The sequence below is a fragment of the Hylobates moloch genome, unplaced genomic scaffold, assembly GCF_009828535.3.
Source record: "Hylobates moloch isolate HMO894 unplaced genomic scaffold, HMol_V3 SCAFFOLD_12, whole genome shotgun sequence".
NCBI lineage: Eukaryota > Metazoa > Chordata > Mammalia > Primates > Hylobatidae > Hylobates > Hylobates moloch.
The window spans coordinates 102,547,345-102,564,426 of NW_026652287.1; the positions used below are offsets into that span (position 1 = coordinate 102,547,345).

A 17,082-nucleotide genomic window follows, 5' to 3' on the forward strand; every position below is an offset into this window, starting at 1 on the left:
GTGGGGACTCCTGGAGTGCAGCTTCTCTCCTTACCCTGGCCGTCCCCTCCCTCTGGCCAGCAGAATCAGCCTCCAAGTCCACAGCTCCGTCCCCCTCTGCTCTGTGGCCTCTGTCTCGCTGTTGCAGCTCCTTCCACACCTGGGACCACACCTGGGACCTTGCCCCGCTTTGGCCCCCACATTCTTCTGCCTTTTTCTTTGCCTGTCTTCCTTGTATCCCCATCTCTCAGGGTCCCTGTGAATCCATCTCTGCTCCTGCTTTTCACTCGCTGTTGGTCTCTTTTTCTTTCATTATCCATTTCTCACCCTCATCATCTCTATCTCTGTATTGCCTGGGATGGAGTGCAGTGGTGTGATCTCAGCTCACTGCAGCCTTGACTACCCAGGCTCAAGCGATCCTCCTGCCTCAGTCTCCTGAGAAGCTGGGACTACAGATGTGCGCCACCACACCCAGCTCATTTTTAATTTTTGTAGAGCCGGGCTCACTATGTTGCCCAGGCTGGTCTCAAACTCCTGAGCTCAGGCGATCCTCCTGTCTCACTCTCCCAAAGTGCTGGGCTTATGTCTGGGCTTGTACACGGGAGCCACCATGCCTGGCCTCACTCCATTTTCCACGGTCAAATTCGCTATCTTTTCTTCTCTGTGCCAATCTCTTTTTTCCTTTCATTTTCAATTTCTCATGCTCATCTTTATGCCATATTTTTTTCATGGTAATTTCTTTTGCTCTCTCTCTCACCATCTTTCTCATTTTTTTTCTTTCGTGGTCAGTTTCATATTCCCATTTCTTTTTCCCTATGTCTTTCTTTTTCAATTTCTCACCCTCATTACCTCTATTTCTCACTCCAGTTTTCGTGGTCAGTTTCTCTTTATTTTTTTTCTCCCTTGTCCTTCTGTCTTTTTGTTTCATTATCAGTTTCACACTCTCATCATCTCTGTTTCTCACCTAGTTTTTCCTGGTCAATTTATCTGTCTTTCCCCCTCAATCTTTCACTTTTCTTTCAGATCTCACCTTCACCACCTCTGTTTCTCACTCCATTTTTCATGGTAAATTTCTCTCTCTCTTTTTTGAGACAGAGTCTTGCTCTGTTGCCCAGGCTGAAGTGCAGTGGTGTGATCTCAGCTCACTGCAGCCTTGAACTCTCAGGCTTAGGTGATCCTCCCACCTCAGCCTCCTGAATAGCTGGGATTACAGATGCACACCACCATGCCTGGCTAATTTTTGTTTGAGATGGAGTCTTGCTGTGTTGCCCAGGCTGGAGTGCAGTGGCGTGGTCTCGGCTCACTGCAACCTCCGCCTCCTGGGTTCAAGTGATTCTCCTGCCTCAGCCTCCTGAATAGCTGGGATAACAGACACCCACCACCACGCCCGGCTAATTTTTGTATTTTTAGTAGAGACGGGGTTTCACCATGTTGACCAGGCTGGTCTCAGACTCCTGACCTCGTGATCCTCCTGCCTCAGCCTCCCAAAGTGCTGGGATTACAGGCATGAGCCACGGCTCCCGGCCTGATTTTTTGTTGAGATGGGTTCTCACTGTGTCGGCCAGGCTGGTCTCAAACTCCTGGGCTCAAGTCATCGGCTCGCTGCGGCCTCCCAAAGTGCTGGAATTGCAGGCGGGAGCCACTGGGCCCAACTTGTTTCTGTGCCTTCCGTCCTCTTGTCTTTCACTTTCAGTTCTCAGCTTCGCCACCTGCTTCTCACTCCATTTTTCACGGTCGGTTTTTCTATGATCACCTCACACTCTCATCATCTCCATTTCTCACTGCGTTCCCTCCCCAGGCCCAGGGCTGGGGTATCTTTCCCTTTGTCTCTTACGGTTGTTTTCTGAGTCTCCGTCTCCCGCGCCTTCCCTGCGGTCTCCCGCGTGCTCTCTTCTCTCTGCCCCTCGTTTCTCTCATGGTCAGCCCCCTTCCCTCCGTTTCTGTCTCCCGCGGGCTCCTCTGTCCGTTACTCACCGTCCCCGCCGCCCTCGCCGCTCCCTCACGGGAGGTTTCACTCCCCACCTAAGGGGCAGCGTTTCTGTCCTCCCTCTGTGCCCGTCGCAGTCGCTCTATCTCCGTCTTCTCCCTCCATTCCACTCTCCCGTCCTGCTCGCCATCTGGGACTGCCAGGGTTTCTGCCTCTGTCGCCCCGCGCCCCGTACCTGTGCCCTCCTGAGAGGCCCAAGCCTCCCGCTCCCGCCGGAGAGTCTCGCCGCAAGCGTCCTTTCCCGCCTTTTTCTTCTGGCGCTCAGTACGCATGTGCAGGCGCTGCGGGCCCGGGAATGGAGGGACGGGACGGGGCAGGCGTTCATTTGCCTCGCACCTCGTGACGTCACAGGCGCGCTGCGCCTCCTGATTGGCCAGCCGGCGCATCGCCAGTGGTAATAATAGCCGGGCGAAGGGCAACCAGGCCCCAAGAAGCAGACCTTGAGGTGGGGAAAGGGAGGGAGGAAGCAGGCCCTGGAGGCGCCGTGACTTGGGGGTGGGTGGGCTCCAGTTGTGAGTTAAAGCTATCGTTCCGTTTCCAGAGCCACAAGCGGGAGCTCGGAGAGGTGATGCTCCTCGTTCAAGGACTGCCAGGGTTGCAGCGCCTCCCTAGCCCATAGCGCCCCCTTGTGGTGGAGGCGGGCACGTGCTGGGCACGGCGGCTGCGGAGACAGCGGGTCCGGCCTCGGGACCCCTCCCGTAGGGTAGGGAGGCAGCCAATGAGCAGAAATAAATGCAGAATTACAAACTGCGCCGGTGAAATGAAAAGACAGCCATGTGTGCAACCTTATCAATAGGAAGACTTGGAGGCGTATGCTGGGTGGGGTGGGAGACAAGGCAGGCATGCATTCTTAGCTTCAGGAGCAATGTAACCTTGAAAAAGTGACTTCTTCTCTTTGAGTCCCTGTTTCTTATTTATATTATTTTATTTATTTATGTATTTATGTATGTATGTATGTATTTATTTGTTTATTTATTTATTGAGACGGAGTCTCGCTCTGTCACCCAGGCTGGAGTGCAGTGGCGTTGTCTCAGCTCACTGCAACCTCTGCCTCCCGGGTTTAAACGATTCTCCTGCCGCAGCCTCCCGAGTAGCTGGGATTACAGGCGCCCACCACCACACCCGGCTAATTTTTGTATTTTTAGTAGAGACGGGGTTTCACCATGTTGGCCACGCTGGTCTCAAACCCGACCTCGTGATCCACTCGCCTCGGCCTCCCAAAGTGCTGAGGTTACAGGCGTGAGCCACCGCGCCCGGCCACCCGTTTCTTTCTCTGGAAAAAAAAATGGGGCGCCAGGGTTGTTGGAAAGGTGGAAGGAGAGCTCACCTAGTCTGTGCTGGGCATGCATGACCCCAACTGCAGGCCATAGGAACTGTCGCTACACCTGTGTTTCAGATGGGGTTAAAAAGTGAGGCTCAGAGAAGCTTAACTTAGGAGCCACGATTATAATCTGTTTTAAGTGATTTCACACGTTTTGCTCCTTGGATTGGGAACCATGTATGCTGAAATAGAAGCACGAGTCTGGAGTCCGACTCTCCTACCAGGTTCCAATCATGGTTCCAACCCGGATTAGAACTAGTTGGGTGACTACAGGCCCCAATTCAATGAGCAAAATGTGTGTGAAATTGTTTAAAACCGCGGAGTATTGCTTGTTAGGGTTATTTGCTGAAAATGAACAACAGCTGCAGGATTCCAGGGAAGGAGTGATTATTTGTAGCAGAGAAATCAAGGAAACCTCACAGGGGAGATGGTATTATTTCATCAGCAGACCACAAGGAGAAATGAATTCTCAGAGAAGCAAAGGGTGGGATAAATTTGCATTGCCAGAAATTTTCATCAGTGTTACCCATCTCTGCTAGACTTTAAGCTCTGTGAAAGGTCTGTATCTATTTCGATTGCTGCCATAATACATCGCCACAAATTTAGTGGTTTAAAACAATGCAGACTTATTATCTTGCAGTTTTGTAGGTCAGAAGTCAGACTCGCTTAGTGGGCTAAGATCAAAGTGCCAGCAGGGTGGTTCCCTTTGGAAGGCTCTAGGGGAGAGCCTTTTCCAGCTTCTAGAGGCCACCTGCATTCCTTGGCTTGTGGCTCCATCCCCCATCATCAAAGCCAGCAACATTGCATCTCTCTGACCTTTCCTCTGCCTTCGTATTTTTCTCTCTCACTGTGGCTTGAAAGGTTCTCTGATTTTATTTATTTATTTATGAGACAGTCTCACTCTGTCACCCAGGCTGGAGTGCAGTGGTGTGATCTTGGCTCACTGCAGCCTCTGCTGCCCACGTTCAAGCAATTCTCATGCCTCAGCCTCCTGAGTAGCTGGGATTACAGGCGTGTGCCACTACTCCTGACTAATTTTTGTATTTTTAGTAGAGATGAAGTTTCACCACGTTAGCCAGGCTGGTCTCGAACTCCTGACCTCAGGTGATCTGCCCGCCTCGGCCTCCCAAAGTGCTGGGATTACAAGCATGAGCCACCGCGCCCGGCCGGAGTTTGGATTTTTACGAAGCAGCATTTCTTCAGGCTTCCTGGATGATGGAATTTGGAGACACAGACATCAGTTCATGTGTCAAATGCCTGCTGTGTGACAGAGCATGTACTAACTACCGGGAGGTAGTGTTAGGGAGCAAAGCAGGGGAAGGGGCAGGGGAGACTGAGGGTTGCAGTTTAAAATAGGATGGACAGGCGTGGTGGCTCACGCCTGTAATCCCAGCACTTAGGGAGGCTGAGGCAGAGGGATCGCTTGAACCCAGGAGTTCAAGACCAGCCTGGCCAACATGGCAAAACCCTGTCTCTACTAAAAATACAAAAAAATTAGCCTGGTGTGGTGGTGCATGCCTATAATCCCAGCTACTCGGGAGGCTGAGGCAGGATAATCGCTTGAACCTGGGAGGCGAAGGCCGCAGGGAGCCAAGATTGTGCCACTGTACTCCAGCCTGGGCGACAGAGACTGTCTCAAAATAAATAAATAAATAAAAACAAAATAAAATAAAAAATTCACGAAGCAGGGGCGTGCTCCTGTAGTCCCAGCTACCCGGGAGGTTGAGGCAGAAGAATCACTTCAGCCCTGGAGGTTGAGGCTGTAGTAAGCCATGGTCAAGCCACTGCACTGAAGCCTGGGTGAGTGAGACCCCGTCTCAAAAAAAAAAAAAAAAAAAAAAAAAAGATGGTTAAGAGACATCTTACAGGCCGGGCGCGGTGGCTCACTCTAGTCCCAGCACTTTGGCAGGCTGAGGCAGGTGGGTCACCTGAGGTCGGGAGTTCCAGACCAGCCTGGCCAACATGGTGAAATCCCGTCTCTACTAGAAATGCAAAAAATTGGCCGGGCGTGGTGGCGGGCGCCTGTAGTCCCAGCTACTCAGGAGGCTGAGGCAGGAGAATGGCGTGAACCCAGGAGGCGGAGGTTGCAGTGAGCTGAGATTGCGCCACTGCACTCCAGCCTGGGTGTCAGAGCAAGACTCCGTCTCAAAAAAAAAAAAAAAAAAAAAAGAGACATCTTACTAAGAAGGTGCCATTTAAGTGAGAAGGCCCTGAGGCCCTGAGGCCCTGAGGTGGGTGCATGCTCTGCAGGTTTTAGAAATAGCAACAAGGTGGATGGGGCTGGAGCGGAGTGTTGGCTGGAAACGGCGGCAGCGGGGGAGATGGGGAATGGACTATAGGAGCCAGTGTGGATGCAGGGAGCCCGGGAGGTCCAGGGGAGAGTGGTAATGGCTCTGATCAGGGTGGCAGTGGAGACCAAGAGAGATGTGGATGTATTCAAGCCATATTCTGGGGGTTGAGCTGATGGAGCTGAGTGATGGGTTGGGGATGGTGAGGAGAGGGAGGCAGGGAACGGGTACCTTTTACCAGGTCGGGGAGCTCTGTGAGGTGGGGCACAGCAGCCAGAGTGGGGATATCAGGAGATATTAGCTGTGCATCCTGGAGGTCCAGGGAGCGCCTGGGCTGAGGATATAACTTAGCGAGATGGGCTTTGAAGCTGTGGGAGTGGATGTGACTGCACAGATAGACAGCTGTGTCTAATGTAGTTCCCGCCACTGCCAGCTGGGAAGCCGCGCATGGGGTGTCGCCGGAGGTTTATCACCCTGTGAGGTCATGCAGGGAGAAGAGGATCCAGGACTAAATATGAGATTAACTTTAGAGGTTGGAAGATGATGAGGATAATGGTAGCTACTATTTTATTGTGTGCTCTCCATGTGCCAGGCACTGTTCAAAATGCATCCTGTGGTTAAACTCCCTTCCTCCCCATGCAGCCTTGTGAGATGAGTCCTATCCTTAGCTTGATTTTACAGATAAGCAAACTGAGGTACGGAGAGGTCAGGATTGCAAAAGGCTGAACTTGGATTCAAACTCCAGATTCCACACCCTTAATGGCTCTAGCCATGGAGAGTGGTTAGGACAGAATTAGCTCTGTAGAATCCAGGGAGCATACAGCAGGGATGGTCTCATCCACAGGGGATGGGGGAGGCCTCCTGAGGGCATGGCCTTTGGACTAACTCCTAAAGGATGAATGAAGGCTTGCCAGGGAAAGAAGGGGTGAGACTTGGGAGATATGTACCCAGAGGGAAAGAGAACCATTTAGAACCAGGTAGATCTGTTGGGGTCTGGAGCTTGATGCTGTCCCTTAGCTGTGTTACCCCAAGAAAGTTTCTTGCCATCTCTGGGCGTCAGTTTGGCCATCTGTGTGAATCAGCAGCCTCCCCAGCCACCCTCTCCCCATAAGACCAGCAAAAATGACGCTGTCTGACAGCATGAAGGCTGTAGGATAAAGGTGTGAGTGAGAATCCCCATGCACTTAGCGGGGCAGGTTTGCAGTGTCTAACAAGATACACCTGCTTCCACACAGCAATTCCACAACGAGGTGTCGAGAAATTCTCGCTCATGAGCCTAAGGACATGGGCACAAAGAGTTCACTGAAGCCATATTTGTGACAGCAAAACACTAGGAGTAACCTAAATGCCCGTCAACAGGAGCATAGATTAATACCCAGCTGTATATCCATGCAATCAAATAGTATGCAGAGGTTCACAGAATGAGCCAGAGTTATGTGTATCCTTTTATTCTTTTTTTTTTTTTCTGAGATAGAGTCTCACGCCTGTAATCCCAGCACTTTGGGAGGCTGAGGCAGGTGAATCACCTGAAGCTAGGAGTTCGAGACCAGCCTGGCCAACATGGCTAAACACTGTCTCAACTAAAAATACAAAAAAATTAGCTGGGCATGGTGGCAGGTGCCTGTAATCCCAGTTACTAGGGAGGCTGAGGCAGGAGAATGGCTTGAACCTGGGAGGCAGAGGCTGCAGTGAGCCGAGATCTTGCCATTGCACTGGGCAACAAGAGCGAGACTCCGTCTCAAAAAAAGAAAAAAAAGAAATATGCATATGAGAATGAGAAACCAGATTTCTGACAGTGCATTCTGAGATTACACAGGAGGCTGCCATTTTAAAAGGAAGACGGCTTCAATTTGTGTTCTTTTTTTTGTTTTTGTGACAGAGTCTTGCTCTGTCACCCAGGCTGGAGTGCAGTGGCATGATCACAGCTCACTGCAACCTCCGCCTCCAGGGCTCAAGCGATTCTCATGCCTCAGCCACCCAATTAGCTGGGACTACTGGTGTGTGCCACCACACCTGGCTAATCTTTGTAATTTTTAGTAGAGACGGGGTTTCAACATGTTGGCCAGGCTGGTTCTGAACTCCTGGGCTCAAGTGATCCACCTGCCTTGGCCTCCCAAAGTGCTGGGATTACAGGCGTGAGCCACCGTTCCCAGCTTGATTTATGTTCTTCATGGAGTCTTCCTAAAACCCAGCATCTTGAAAATACATCTTTTTTTTTTTTTAGATGGAATTTTGCTCTTGTCCCCCAGGCTGGAGTGCAGTGACATAATCTTGGCTCACTGCAACTTCCGCCTCCCAGGTTCAAGTGATTTTCCCGCCTCAGCCTCCTGAGTAGCTGGGATTACAGGTGCCCGCCACCATACCCAGCTAATTTTTGTATTTTTTGTAGAGACAGCGTTTCACCATGTTGGCCAGGCTGGTCTTGAACTCCTGACCTCAGGTGATCTGCCTGCCTCGGCGTCTCAAAGTGCTGGGATTACAGGTGTGAGCCACCATGCCCGGCCATTACCATTAATGGTTTTTCAGGTTTCCTAATGGGTATGGTTATCTGGTAGGATTTTATAGCTACCCTTTTAAGGTGTCTAATAGAAATGGAAAGGTATTTGATTAGGAATGGTTAATAATACGAAGGCATGACTGAGATGTCTGCTGTGCCTGGCATCAGGGTGAAATTTGACCCTTGTTCTATCAGCGTGCAGTGTGTTAGCAGGTAACACAGCAAGGATTTCTGTAATTGGGACCGCTAGCCACAGAGCTCAAGGTGATATCGGTGAACTTGCCCAAGGTCTTGGACACTGCCCTTCTGGCTGGTTTTGCGTTTGGAATGAGACAACATCCTAACGGGCTCAGTTAGGTAGGAGATGAAGAGGAAGGGAATTCCGGGTGGGGGCGGCGGCATGAGCAGAGGCTGGGAGGTGTGAAAAGCCTGCGCGCTGTGGTCGTTCCAAGTGTTTTGCTGTCACAAATATGGCTGCCGTGAACTCCTTGTACCCACGTCCCCAGGCTTATGGGCAAGGATTTCTCAGCACCTCCTTGTGGAATTGCTTGTGGAAGCAGGCATGTCTCCCCAAACACTGCAAACCTGCCCTCCTAACTCAAGGTCCGGGTCCAGCATGAGCAGAGCGTTGTGTGGGACAAGACGACGCTGGAGAAGCTGGCAGGGGCTGGTGATGAAGGAAGATGGTGTCTGTGGGGCTCATGCTGTGGGCCGTGGGGACTCATGGAAGAGTTTAGGCTGGAAAGGGGCAGGTGTCTGCCAGTGTTTAAGAGGCCTCCAGGGTCAGTATGGGGGGGCCAAGGTCTCAGGGGAAGTTGGTTTGATGATTCAGATAAGAACAACCAGGGCAATGAGTATGGAGTGTTCTGTTCGGGTGATGGAAATATTCTTAATTTTGATTGTGGCGATGGTCACACAACCTGTGACTGTGCTAAAAAAACCACTGAATTGCACATTTTAAGTTGATGAATTGCATGATATGTGAATTATATCTCAAGAAAGCTGTTGTTGAGGCCGGGCACGGTGGCTCACACTTGTAGCTCACTTTGGGAGGCTGAGGCAGGAGAATCACTTGACCCCGGGAGGCAGAGGTTGCAGTGAGCCGATATTTCGCCACTGTACTCCGTCCTGGGCGGCAGAGTGAGACTTTATCTCAAAAAAAATAGAAAAGCTGTTGTTCTTATAAAGCTAGGACTGAATTATCATTCTATTCTCCCTAAATAAAATGGCATACATATATGTATATATATATATTATACATTTATATGTTATATAAAATTGCTATTATATAGAGATTAAGTGCATTCGGCCAAAAAAAAAAAGGAAAAATCGTATTATAGAGATGTTCCAGGTGGTTAATTAATAAAGATATTATGGTTTTTCCCTCGCTAGGGCAGGAGCCTTGGGGAATTAAAACAACAAATTCCTTTTTTTTTTTTTTTTTTTTTTGAGATGGTGTCTCGCTCTGTTGCCCAGGCTGGAGTGCAGTGGCACAATCTCGGCTCACTGCAACCTCTGCCTCCTGGGTTCAAGTGATTCTCATGTCTCAGCCTCCCGAGTAGCTGGGATTACAGGCGTGTGCCACCACGCCCAGCTAATTTTTTGTATATTTAGTACAGACGGGGTTTCTCCATGTTGGCCAGGCTGGCCTTGAACTCCTGACCTCAAGTGACCCGCCTGCCTCAGCCTCCCAAAGTGCTGGGATTACAAGCTTGAGCCACCGCGCCTGGCCCAAATGCCCTTTATTTTATGTGCTAGTTTAGTGACAGTTTCCGTTGTTGGTAGCCAAAAACATCCCAGCTGAATGGAGAAGGTCTCCACAAGGTCAGGGAGGGCTGAAGTGGTGGTGCAGTTGAGACGGGATGATTCCTGAACTGGGGCTGGCCCAGGAGGAGAGAGACAGGGAGTCAAACTCAAAGGGAAGTTGGAAGACTCAGTCCTCTTCCCCATATCTGTCTAGGTGGCAAAGATGGTTACAAGCTTCCCTGGACGTGGGACACACCATCAGGAAGGGGCCTGGCTGAGGGGACCCCTACTGCAGGCAAACTAGGACCCACTCTTCGGGCTGGCGCCACCAGGAGCCCAGGCAGTCCTCCAACTCCGAGAGTCCATGGAGACACAGGTGAGACACGTGGCTGGGGTGAGGGGACTGGACGGTATTTGTCCTGGGGTAAAGAGACGGATTCCAGACTCCCCAGTGGAACCCTTACCCCAGAAAGACTCAGCAGAAATATACCCTAAAACAAGGGGTTATCGGCTGAGCGTGGTGGCTTATGCCTGTAATCACAGCACTTTGGGAGGCCGAGTTGGGAGGATTGCTTAAGCTTGGGAGTTTGAGAGCAGCCTGGGCAACATGGTGAACCCCCCAGGATATGAACATTAGCTGGGTGTGGTGGTGCGCACCTGTGGTCCCAGCTGCTTGGGAGGCTGAGGCAGGAGGACCCCTTGAGCCTGGGTGCTCGAGGCTGTGGTTGTGCCACTGTATTCCAGCCTGGGTGCCAGAGCGAGACCTTGTCTCAAATAAAAACAAAAACAGAACCAAGAGGTTATGATCTAGACCACTGGTCATCAACTAGGGTCGATTTTGCCCCCAAGGGGCATTTGGCAATATCTGAAGATATTTTGGATTGTCATGGCAGGAAGTGAGAGGCTACCCATTGGCACCTGATCGCTAGAGGCCAGGGATGGTGATAAACATCCACAATGCACACAACATTCCCCATAACAAAGAACCACCCAGCCCCAAATGACAATAGTACCGAGGTTGAGAAACCCCAGCCTAGATGGCATAAGTCACTGTGACAAATAGGAAAATGATAGGAAACCCTAGATGAGAAAGAGGAAAAGATATAAACAGGTGATTCCCAGAAAAGGAAGCCCAAATGGCTGAGTGTATTTAGAAATGCCCATGCTCACCAGGAACCAGAAAATACAAACTAAAACAATGGCCAGCATGGAGGAGAATGAGAAAGGTAGGTATCATCAAGTGTGAGTGAGGATGTGGGGGACAGGCAACCCCACTGGACAGAGCTGTTTGATAAAGACAATCCAGCAGTATTTAGTAAAGTTAAGCATGATTAGGCCGGGTGTGATGGCTGATGCCTGTAATCCCAGCACTTTGGGAGGCTGAGGCAGGCAGATCACGAGGTCAGGAGATCGAGACCATCCTGGCTAACACCGTGAAACCCCGTCTTTACTACCAATACAAAAAATTAGCCGGGCGTGGTGGCAGGCACCTATGGTCCCAGCTACTCAGGAGGCTGAGTCAGGAGAATGGCGTGAACCCACGAGGCGGAGCTTGCAGTGAGTCGAGATCGGGCCACTGCACTCCAGCCTGGGCGACAGAGTGAGACTCTGTCTCAAAATAATAATAATAATAATAATAATAATAATAATAGTCAGGTGTGGTGGCAGGCGCCTGTAATCCCAGCTACTCAGGAGGCTGAGGCAGGAGAACTGCTTGAACCTGGGAGGCAGAGGTTGCAGTGAGCTGAGATCGCACCACTGCACTCCAGCCTGGGCAACAGAGAAAGACTCTGTTAAAAAAAAAAAAAAAAAAAAAGAGACAGAGATAAGGAGGGAGGAAGGGAGGAAGGGAGGAAGGGAATCTGCATGAGCTCCATGATGTAGATCTATAATTTTGCCCATTTCTCAGATGAGTGAAATTGAGGCACAGACATGAGTGACTCTGACATCAATAATTATGAGAGTGCTTATTCCATGCTAGACATTACGCTAAGTGCTTTGCACAACCACGATCTCCCTGAGTCCTTTTGACAGCTCTGCAAGGGAGATACGTTGATCATCCACAGTCTATAGCTGGGGAAGAAACTGAGATTCAAGCAGTGAAGTAACTTGGCCGTGGTCACCCAGCTAGGAAGCCATGCAGCTGGGGTTTAAACTCGGACAGCCTGCCTTGAGCACAAGCCCTTTACTTAACCGCTTCTCCAATCCTGCAAACAAAAAACAAGGTGGGGAAGGAATGCTCCTGAAAGACCCTGCCCTGCAGGAACAAGTGGAAATCTGTAGATCTGTGTGGTTCAATACAGTAGCTACGAACACTGGGCATGGTGGCTCACGCCTGTAATCCCAGCACTTTGGGAGGCTGAGGCGGACAGATCACCTGAGGTCGGGGGTTCAAGACCAGCCTGAACAACATAGTGAAACCCCGTCTCTACTAAAAATACAAAAAAATTAGCTGGGCATGGTGGCACATGCCTGTCATCCCAGCTACTCAGGAAGCTGAGGCAGGAGACTCACTTGAAGGAGGTGGGGATTGCAGTGAGCCAAGATCGCCCCACTGCACTCCAGCCTGGGCAGCAACAATGAAACTCCGTCGCAAAAAAAAAAAAAAAAAAAAAAGTTAAATGAATTAACACTTTGAAAATGAAACATTTGCTGGGTGCAGTGGCCACGCCTGTAATCCCAGCACTTTGGGAGGCTGAGGTGGGCAGATCACGAGGTCAGGAGATCGAGACCAACACAGTGAAACCCCGTGTCTACTAAAAATACAAAAAATTAGCCGGACGTGGTGGCGAGTGCCTGTAGTCCCAGCTTCTCGGGAGGCTGAGGCAGGAGAATGGCGTGAACCCGGGAGGCAAAGCTGGCAGTGAGCCGAGATTGTGCCACTGCACTCTAGCCTGGGTGACAGAGTGAGACTCTGTCTAAAAAAAAAAAAAAAACGGAAACATTCAGTTTCTCATTCACACTGGCCGCATTTCAAGGCTTGGTAGCCACATATGGCCAGTGGCTACTGTATTGGCACGGTAGATCACAGCGCATTCCCATCACTGCGGACATGGGATTTCATTGCTTAGACTCTATGTGCAAACAATTTGGGTTCAAGTCTTAGCCCTGCAACTTGCAAACTGTGTCTGTGTGACCTTGGGCGAGTCACCTGCCCTCTTGCCCTAATTTCCTCCATCTGTAAAATGGGGATAAAATTGGCACTCACTTGGAAGCCAGCCCCAGAAGAGGGTCAGGCTGCTCCTGCTACTCAGGCCCAAAATTTAAGGGGGTGCCCAAAACACCAAAATCAAGATACACAATATCATAATACAGTATTTTTAAAAATGAAAATTAATGCCAAAAAAAAATCCATGATGAACTCAGTATCAAAAATGTAACTGAAGGCCGGGCGCAGTGGCTCACGCCTGTAATCCCAGCACTTTGGGAGGCCCAGGCGGGCGGATCACGAGGTCAGGAGATCGAGACCATCCTGGCCAACACGGTGTAACCCCGTCTCTACTATAAATACAAAAAATTATCCAGGTGTAGTGGCGGGCGCCTGTAGTCCCAGCTACTCGGGAGGCTGAGGCAGGAGAATGGCGTGAACCCGGGAGGCGGAGCTTGCAGTGAGCGGAGATCGTGCGGCTGCACTCCAGCCTGGGCGACAGAGCGAGACTCCGTCTCAAAAAAATAAAAATAAAAAAAATAACTGAAGACAGGATCCTTTCCGCCTCACTGGGCTCACCCTAATCCTGGCCCTGTTGGATCCTGTCTCTGGTTAAAATGTTAACTTTGGTTAACTGTGGATCTTTTGGATTAATTCTGATTGTTAAAAAATACTGCATAAAAACGCTTAAGCCCAGGAGCTCGAGGTGACAGTGAGCTATGATCTTGCCGCCGCACTCCAGCCTAGGCGACACAGCCAGACTTTATCTTAAAAAATAAAAAATTCCATAAAAGTATTTATTTTGATTACTAAAATTACCCTTTGGAGCCCTCTTTGGTCTCCCTGCCTCCCCCGGCTCCCCACATCTCCCAGTCCCCTGCTGTCTCAGAATCCTCCCGTATGCTGCACGCTTCTGAGCACTCCCGCCCCCTCCCACACCCCAGCACCCCCCCATCCCTCCCTCACCTCACCCTCCTGCACCCGCTCCCGCAACCCGCGTGCCCCTCCGCATCCCCGAGTCCGGAGCATCCCCGCATCCTCCCGCAGCGGAGGCCGCCAGGTGGCGCCTGGAGACATCGGAGGACGTAGGGAGGAGGGGCCCTAGGGCCGGGTGAAGTCTGCCGGTGACCCATGACGTCTCGAGGCTCTGCGCCTTTCCATTGGTCGGCTCCTCGAGGGGCGGGGCGGGACGCGTGGTGGGCGGAGCCGGCTGACCTCAGACCGTCCGTCTGTCTTTCCTCCTCCTCCAGGTTCCCCGAGGAAACCGTGGCCCGAGCGCCGGCCACCGCGGCCCGCTGCGACCAAGACAGCGCCCCCAACCCCGTCCCCAGCTCCCTCCGCCTCTCCGGGACCCCCAGGCCCAGCTCTGACCTCTGACTCCAGTCCAGAGCTCACTCCCCACTCAGCCTTGACGTCCGAGGCGACCTCTGACCCTCCGGACACTTCACCACCCACCCCAGACCCGGCCTCCCGGACGAACCCCGACCTCATCTTGACAAGCCCTGACTTTGCTTTGTCCACCCCTGACTCCAGTGTGGTTCCCGCGTTGACCCCGGAGCCCTCACCCACGCCCTTACCCACCTTGCCCAAAGAGCTGACCTCTGACCCTTCTACACCGTCGGAGGTGACTAGCCTTTCCCCTACCTCAGAGCAGATCCCAGAATCTGACACAACCCCAGGTTTGGACACAACTCCATACTCCAGTACAGTATCAGAATATTCTAGATCCCCAGACCCCTCCCCAAGCCCTCACCCCACTACTACCCCTGATCCCACCATGACCCCTGACCCCACCACAACCCCTAACCCTACTGTGACCCCTCACTTCCCTACCACCACTCACCCCACCACGACCCCTCAACCCACCACCATCACTCACTCCACCATGATTCGTGACCCCACCGCAACCCCTCAGCCCTTCACCACCGTGCAGCCCACCACAACCCCTCACCCCACAACCCCTCACCCCACCACGACCCCTCATCCCACCACCACCACTCACTCCACCATGATTCTTGACCCCACCACAACCCCTCAACCCTTCACCACCGTGCAGCCCACCACGATACCTCATCCCACCATGACCCCTCACCCCACCACAATTCCTCACCCCACCACAACCCCTCACCCCACCACAATTCCTCACCCCACCACAACCCCTCACCCCACCACAACCCCTCACCCCACCACAACCCCTCACCCCACCACAACCCCTCACCCCACCACGACTCCTGATCCCACCACGACCCCTTACCCCACCACGACTCCTGACCCCACCATGACCCCTCACCCCACCACAACTCCTGACCCTTCCTCAACCCCTATCATCACTGCTAAGTCCCTTCCAACCTCCTTGGGGACAGAACTCTCCTCTCCCACTCTAGCACCAACAGTCAAGCCCAGTCTGCATCCCCAGTTGACCTTCACAGCACCTGCCCCTCACACCTCCACATCCCAGATACCCACCCTAGAGCCCTCTCCAGCCTTGGAGTCCAGCCCCTCCAGGTCCTCCACAGCCACAAGCATGGACCCACTGTCCACTGAGGACTTCGAGCCACCCAGAAGCCAGAGCCCCAACCTAACCCCTCCACCCACCCATACCCCACACTCAGCCTCTGACCTCACTGTGTCCCCTGACCCCCTCCTTTCCCCCATAGCCCACCCCTTGGATCATCCTCCCCTTGACCCTCTCACCCTAGGGCCAACTCCTGGTCAGAGCCCAGGCCCCCATGGTCCATGTGTGGCCCCAACACCACCTGTAAGGGTCATGGCTTGTGAGCCACCTGCCCTGGTGGAGCTGGTGGCTGCTGTGAGGGATGTGGGTGGTCAGCTGCAGAGACTGACCCAGGTCGTGGAACAGGACCGGCAGGAGCGCCAAGCCCTGCTGCTGGGGCTGACGCAGCTGGTAGAGGCTGCCCGTGGTCTGGGGCAGCTGGGTGAGGCCGTGAAGAGACTGGCAGAGATGGCCTGGACCACCAGCATGCCTGCACCAACCACCACTACCCCAGAGGAAGAAGAAAGACCTCTGAGGGGAGACGTGTGACCCTCTCCAGGATTTGAGGGGCTTAAGACACCCCCGACCAAAAAAAAAAAAAAACCCAAAGTATCTAATTAAAAACAAGGTGTGAATGGTGTTTTTGGGGAATCCTAGAGAGACAGAATCACAAGACTGATTTTGATATGTGAATAGCCCAGGTGCCATGCAAGGCGGTGTTGACGATGGAGATGATTATGAGGGTGGTGATGATGGTGATGATCTTGATGGTGATGGCGATGGAGATCATGATAGGATGATGATCATTGTGGTGAGGATCATGATGATAATGGTAAGATGGTGGTGGTGATGAAGATGGTGAAATCATGCTGATGACCATGAGGGAATGGTCATGGTGATGAGGCGGTGACCATCATGATGATGATGGTGGTGGTGATGGTGATGATCACGGTGATGATGATGGTCCTGGTCATGAGGGAATGGTCATGGTGATGAGGCGGTGACCATCATGATGATGATGGTGGCGGTGATGGTGATGATCAGGGTGATGATGATGGTGCTGGTCATGAGGGAGTGGTCGTGGTGATGAGGGAATGATGGTGATAGTGGTGGTGGTGCTGGTGATAATGGTGATGATGGTGATAAGGGTGATCATGGCGATGATGGTCACATTGATGGTGATGGTGATGGTGGTAGTGGAGGTGATAATGATGGTGTGAAAGGTGATCATGGTGGTAATGACTGTGAAGGAACAGTCATGGTGATGAGGCAATGATGGTGATGATGATGTTGGTGATTTTGGTGGTGAAGGTGATCCTGGTGGTGATGATCATGGTGATGGTTGTGACAATGATGAAGCTTCAGGTGAGCAAAAACGGCCTTGTTCATGGATGTAAGCCCAGTTTCTAGGACAGAAGCTGATGCAGAGCACACACTCACTAATAAATATCTTTTGAATGAAAGAGTGCATCATCATCATCATCATCATGACTAATATTTGTTGGGCGCTTCCTATGTGTCAGGCTCTGTTTTAAGGGCTTTGCATGGGTGATGATGTCATTTTGTCTTAACGAGTGCCTGCTGAGGAAGGTACTGTTACCACAGCTCAGCAGATGAGGAGG

At 51.8% G+C, this 17,082-nt stretch overlaps 1 protein-coding gene across 1 annotated transcript in view; it reads left to right on the plus strand.

Moving 5' to 3' along the window:
* Positions 1-16,063, plus strand: part of SSC5D (scavenger receptor cysteine rich family member with 5 domains) — a 29,611-nt gene extending 13,548 nt beyond the window's left edge. Inside the window, exons 13-14 of the mRNA XM_032171213.2 lie at positions 10,033-10,194; positions 14,217-16,063. Of these exons, the coding sequence (XP_032027104.1) occupies positions 10,033-10,194; positions 14,217-16,009 (1,955 nt within the window). The 3' untranslated portion in view covers positions 16,010-16,063. The remainder of the gene's footprint in view (positions 1-10,032; positions 10,195-14,216) is intronic.
* Positions 16,064-17,082: the final 1,019 nt, after the last annotated feature.